Source organism: Amphiura filiformis, chromosome 12, assembly GCF_039555335.1.
Source record: "Amphiura filiformis chromosome 12, Afil_fr2py, whole genome shotgun sequence".
NCBI lineage: Eukaryota > Metazoa > Echinodermata > Ophiuroidea > Amphilepidida > Amphiuridae > Amphiura > Amphiura filiformis.
The window spans coordinates 54,198,541-54,204,932 of NC_092639.1; the positions used below are offsets into that span (position 1 = coordinate 54,198,541).

General features: G+C 36.5%; 1 protein-coding gene across 1 annotated transcript; it reads right to left on the bottom strand.

The window, feature by feature from the left end:
* Positions 1–1,958: 1,958 nt before the first annotated feature.
* On the bottom strand, positions 1,959–2,981 carry LOC140166913 (D(1A) dopamine receptor-like). The gene has a single exon (XM_072190399.1). The coding sequence runs from the start codon at positions 2,979–2,981 to the stop codon at positions 1,959–1,961; it is 1,023 nt and encodes a 340-aa protein (XP_072046500.1).
* Positions 2,982–6,392: the final 3,411 nt, after the last annotated feature.

Consider the following 6,392-nt stretch of genomic DNA (forward strand, 5'->3'; position numbering starts at 1 on the left):
TTTCCTATGGACGATAACGTCCCGCCACACAGATGTAGCCATGTCGTCAACAACTTCCTGGATGAAGCGGGCGTAGAGAGGCTAGATTAACCTTCAACAATACTAAAGGAGTCCAGATGATCTCAACACTTTGGAGAACTTAAGGTACATCCTTGGAAGGTATAGGAAGATTTAACCAGATTGAACAAGGACAATATTAAGGAACATACCAGACATCTATAATCTTCAGGAGCATGCGACGTCACTGTGCAGTAGTTCATAAGAACAATAATGGTGGCCACTTAAAATACTGAATTTCCTTCAGAATACGGGAGGAAAGAACATAACTTAAACAAACAAACAAAAAAAGTTTTTGCAACCCAAATATACTGCTTCAATAAATGTGATATGCGATGAAGTAAAATCAGTCGGAACTCGGAAATATTAAATTCTCAGTTTCTTATAGGATAGTGAAAGGGATTTACAAAGCTGCATTTTGCAGAAAACCCCATTGATATTGAACAACCAGTTCCAAGATATGAGCAATTAAAGAGTTTCCAAAACAATAGGAAGCAAAAGGAATATTCCCTTTGTTTGATTATATCTCAAAATCGATACTTCTGAGTTCCGACTGATTTTGCTTGATCATATCACAAAATGTGAGGTGGTCAAGCAAAATCAGTCGGAGGTCGGAAATATTGATTATGAGATTTAAAACAAAGGAAGTACTTCCTTTTGTTTCCTATTGTTTTGGAAACTCTTTAACTGCTAATATCTTTTGAAATGGTTGTCCAAATTCAATGGGGTTTGATGCAAAATGTAGTCTTGCAAATGCTGTTTTCAATCCTATAAGAAGCTGAAAATTAAATATGTCCGACCTCAGACCGATTTTGCTTGATCACTTCACAAATATAAACTGAAGAAAGCGTGTTCCACTTTATACAAGCCAGTTTGCAATTTTTATAAAGTCGACTAAACATTGCGATTTCATCGATAACGGTGTGTATATACAACACTTGAATATCACCACAATCAGATGCTTTTGGTACACAGTTAAAATCAGAAAATACTTAATAACAATTTTTGCTGCGAAGGCACGGAACCGTGTTGATTTAGCTGTCTGCGCACATATCAGAAATTTCTGGATAAAATGATGGTTGGAAATTGAGCACATTACTGTCAATCCGCTCATCTGCCACTATGTCCCAGTGAATTGAACAGCTTTTATATCGTGACATGTTTTAGAATGATTTGCTTGGTAAAAACGTGTCCTCTTTTTTCCCGAAACAATCTTGATTTTGTTCGGGCATGCAAATATTCAAGGGTAGGTCAGATCGAAATTGCTGCCAAGTTGTAATTACTGTATCTTGTTGCATCGGCCCTAGTAACATAATCATCGCAATCATGGAGAGATACATAATTATCTGAAGATCTCGTAGAATGACTTTGGAGACCTGGAGCAGGATCCCTTAATAAATTACTATTATTTAGACATACAAAAATTCAGGCGTAGGTCAAATCGAAATTGCCTGCGAAGTTGTTATCAATTACTAAACTGAACTGACATGGCAATACAGGTCACAGTAATCAGAGATTCGTGTACGTAACTCTTAAATGAAAATTTCGGCTTCATCAGGTACAAAGTGGTCCTAACTAGAGAGGGCTTATTTTCAGAAGCCGAATTGAAGAACATGACTAAACTTCGTACCTACAGGTTACAGAGTATTCTATTGCCACCTGGTGACCGGAACAGGTGCTACTGACTACTGTAAATCGTTATAAATGTGTATGTACGGATATTACAAAATATCGTAAACTAGTCCAGTTTAAACATCATAAACCAATCCATAGTTCAATTTCCGAACAGCTGAACTTTCCGGATCTCGCGAGAGAAATCAGGTGTAAAAAGCGCAAAACATGGCATCATGAACATGATAAAACTGTTTATTTATGTAGTACCAATTTGACCTTATATTCTATTATTTCAGAAAGATAATTTTCTTGAAGGCTTTACGAAACTCACTATTAAATATGGTATAAATCAAGGGATTGAGGATTGAATTACACCACCCCAACCATGTCAGTATTTTGAATACTATCCCCTGTACGTGGCATTCCTCGCAAAATTCAAAGAGAAGAAACACAATGAAGAATGGTAACCAGCAAATAATGAACACACCTACAACAATAGCTAGAACAAAAGCTGCTTTCTTCTCTCTTTTGATAGAAATTTTGTTTGTGCTATCTGCGGCAGAGGTCTCGGTGCTATTCCCTTGATCGATGCTTTGGCCCGTACCATCAACAGTTCGTATTGCACTATTCTGTGGTGCAACGCGACGTAGTTGAAGTCTTCGAGTAGCTTGAAAGATTTGCCAGTAGACCGCGAGTACGATAAAACACGGCAGATAAAAGGAAGTGATCGGTCCCGCGATTGCAAACGCTGGGGTAGTTACTACGTAGCATTCCTTCGTGTTTGCAACATCGGATCCACCAACAAAGATCAATACTGGAACGGATAAGAGAAACGAAATAATCCAAGCAAAGGACACCGAAATCATTGCTGATACCCATGTTCTTTTTGTTGCGTAACTATGTGGTTTCGTGATAGCAAAATATCTGTCTAAAGATATCACACAAAGAAGCCATATAGACGCGGTGGATAGAAGAACATCTAAAGACGTCCAAAGATCACACAACCAAACAGGTAATCTCCAAACTCCATTAGTTACCTCCTGGTATATCGACAACGGCATAACAACGGTACATACAAGAAGATCAGCGATGGCTAAAGATAAAATGTAGAAATTACCAACTGTACGTAAGTTTGGGAATCTTACAACTGCAATACAAACAAAGGTGTTCCCAATGATGCCGTAAAGATCTAGAAGAGGGATAATACATAGTGCTGCTATTCTAAAACCATCTGAAGATAATGCGACAGTATCAGTCGCTGATGATATTGTAGAGTCAAGTGAACTGTCGACGGATCCGTTGTGTACCATTATTTCATTACAAATGCCGCAAAGTTGTTTTTTGTGGAGTGATAAATGACGAAATATGTTAAGATAATACAATATTTTGCGACTATCTGAACAGAAGCGAATCAAGCGATTAAGTTAAGGAAAGCTGTTTGACAATATCCTAAAATAGCATTCGTAGAAACAAATATGACAAGCGATCGTACGCCTGAATAATAGTACAAGTAAAGTAAACATACTGAAAGTGAATGTTGATATTAAGAACTGACCGTATCACGAGTAAATCAATCTACGAGTGAGCTGGAATGAGATATGCAATCGCATGGTGGTACTGAAATGACGACATTCGTGGATTACTGCTTACTTGCATTTGTACGCATGTCAGGGGTTGAAATGATAATAATGTAACCCACTTTTGCAAAGTATTTTGTGTGGGACCAGACACTGAGCACATCAGACACACCAAATTGCATTATAGATACGGAGGAATGTCCTGATGATATCAAATAATGTTTATTTTTGTTCGCGATATAACGAAAATTGTAAGGCAAATTATTAAAAATTGACATTTTGTAAAGTTAGAAAAATGGACACATTTTGTTAATTACTTTCCTGTACTGTTATACGAATCAATTGACACATAATTATGCTGTAAATTTCTTGTAATTTCATCTAAGGTCTTGACAATGGGTTATGACATTCAGCACAAGGAACTGACTGTGTGTAGAAATTGTAAAATTGACACAAATATTAGAAGTTTCTAATAATTTTTAATTACCTTTGAAAATTAAAAAAAAATGGACACATTTGTTATTACTGTACTATTGCGCGAAGCAATAATTGCAATTATTGCAAATTTATAGTTATGATTGGATGATATTGCATACCATCGCAAAGGAAAACGCACGAAAAACCCATGTTGGACTATTAATATTATACGTAATACTGGTCTTATAGTGGGTGGTAAAATAAAGTTAGTTCACAATGCAACGTTAAACTATACGGGTCTTAAATGGGTGGTAAAATAAAGATTGATATCAATGTACAGTAAACAATGCAACGTTAAACTATACTGGTCTGAAATGGGTGGTAAAATAAAGATTGATATCAATGTACATTCGACAATTCAACGTTAAACTATAGTGGTCTTAAATGGGTGGTACAATAAAATTGATATCAATGTACAGTAGACAATGCAACGTTAAACTATAGTGGTCTTAAATGGGTGGTTAAATAAAGATTGATATCAATGTACTTTAGACAATACAACGTTATATACTGATCTTAAATGGGTGGCAAAATAAAGATTGATATCAATGTACAGAGTAGAGTATAACCCCAGCAAACAAAAAAACCGCTTCTGACATTTTTCGCCAAAGGTTAGATAATAATAATAATAATAATAATAATAATAATAATAATAAGTGGGATTTATAAAAACGCGCCTTACATTGAAAACACAACCCCAAAGCGCATACATATGAAAAAATAAGAAACAGAAGAAAATATTAAACTACATCAAAAGCATATAAGAACACACCTATAAATTACATATTAAAATCATTACATATTATAATACAGTTTTAAGAAAATATATATGATAATAACATCATGTCCAACAAATATAATAACAAAAATTCATGTCACTTCATAATAAAACATGTTTGAAATACACCATAATCTATACAACAGTGTTCAGCAAAAAAAATTTGAAGAAAACAGTGAATGTACTCAAAGATTAAAAAGATATGTCTTCAATGAGTTCTTGAAACATTGCACAGATTTGGCACGTCTGACAGACTCCGGTAGACTGTTCCATTCATATGGCGCCGCGATGGAAAAAGCTCTTTTTCCGTACCCAGATTTAGCGGATCGAGACGCGCGCGGAATCTGAAGAAGTCCCTTGGAGCTCGATCTTAAAGTCCGCGAGGGTACGTATGCAAATCTCGAAGGATTAGTTGTATCTCATGTATGTGGTCGCGTCTTCTAGCTCCCACAACCAGACGAGCTGCCGAGTTCTGCACACGCTGTAGTTTTGCGATATCAGCGTCTGGAAGTCCATAAAGAAGACAGTTACAACTGTCAAGTCTCGACGATATAAAAGCGTGGACGAGACGCTCTGTAGTAGTCTTATCGAGGTATTTCCTCAGCTGGCTAATTGACCGCAGTGCGTAAAGGGCTGTCCGACACACATTACTGACATGATTTGACATGGTAAGCTGGTTATCGATGAACACTCCTAGGTCTTGTACACCTTCCACAGGTTTAATGTCAGCAGTACCGACCAGGACAGAAGGCGCAGTCGTTTTGGATCGAAATCGAGACGATATATGCACAAATTCTGTATTTGCGTCGTTTATCTTGAGGTTGTTGGATGTTGCCCAAGCCCGAATGTCTGAAACACAGGCTTCTATTGATGCGATGGCTTGTGTGCTAGCGGACGGATCAAATAGCAACTTTTTCGTGTGTCTTTAATACAAAAGGTCCAAATTTTCAAGTGATCATCGGCTTTTCCTCCCAGCCACATACACCTTAAGTACATATCATTAGATTTATAGATTTTACTTCGAGGACAGTTAAATATGAAAAATAAAAAATAATTTTTTAAAATAATTTGCCTTACAATTTATATTATGTCGCCAATTTAAAAAAAATTAAAATTATTTGATATCATCAGGACATTCTTCGTATCTAGAATGCAATTCGAAATGTCTGATGTGCTCTCCTAAGCCAGAAAAATACTGTGCAAAGGTGGGTGATAGAAACCCTTAAGTAACTCTTATATTAGTCAAATGAGCTCTCATTGTTAGTCATAATCAGGGACTTGTAATTTCTGACACAAAATTGAAAGTTGCTATGAATTGTATAATTTACATAATACGTATCATGAGTTTGGTATCATGAGCACAGGACTAGTATAAAATACGTCATAATTGACTAAACAGTCAACAACATTATTAATACCTCATCACAGATGAATACTGACATTTGAAATTGAAACAAGGTAAAATACCGTGTCCCTTTGTCAAACAAGTTTTAAGCAACCTCACCAGCAGTTAAAAAAATAGTAAGTTAAGTTATTACACTTTTTAGGTTACATTATCCAAATATGAGGTTAACTTGGTCAGAAACCCACATACATGCGTCAACATTGGACCATGAACCATCCCCCTATCAACATTTTGGGGGGGGGGGGGCTTTATCCCCCATCCCCAGGATCTACGCATATGTTCGTGACCCCCTCATCGCCAAAAGGCACCTTGGGGTTACATAGACAAAAGTTTATTTGTGATAAGCGGCCTTTGGAACACCCTGTGTAATACAATTTGGTCCTCATATCCTATCCATAGGTACCTTTTAAGGTAGCATTGAACATAATGAATGGTAACCCAGCAAACACAAAACGTTTTCGACATCATTCGCAAAAGGTTATAA

What these genes read in the sequence shown, in the direction of transcription:
- LOC140166913 (XM_072190399.1), bottom strand. Translation starts at nt 2,981, where the DNA reads ATGGTACACAACGGATCCGTCGACAGTTCACTTGACTCTACAATATCA.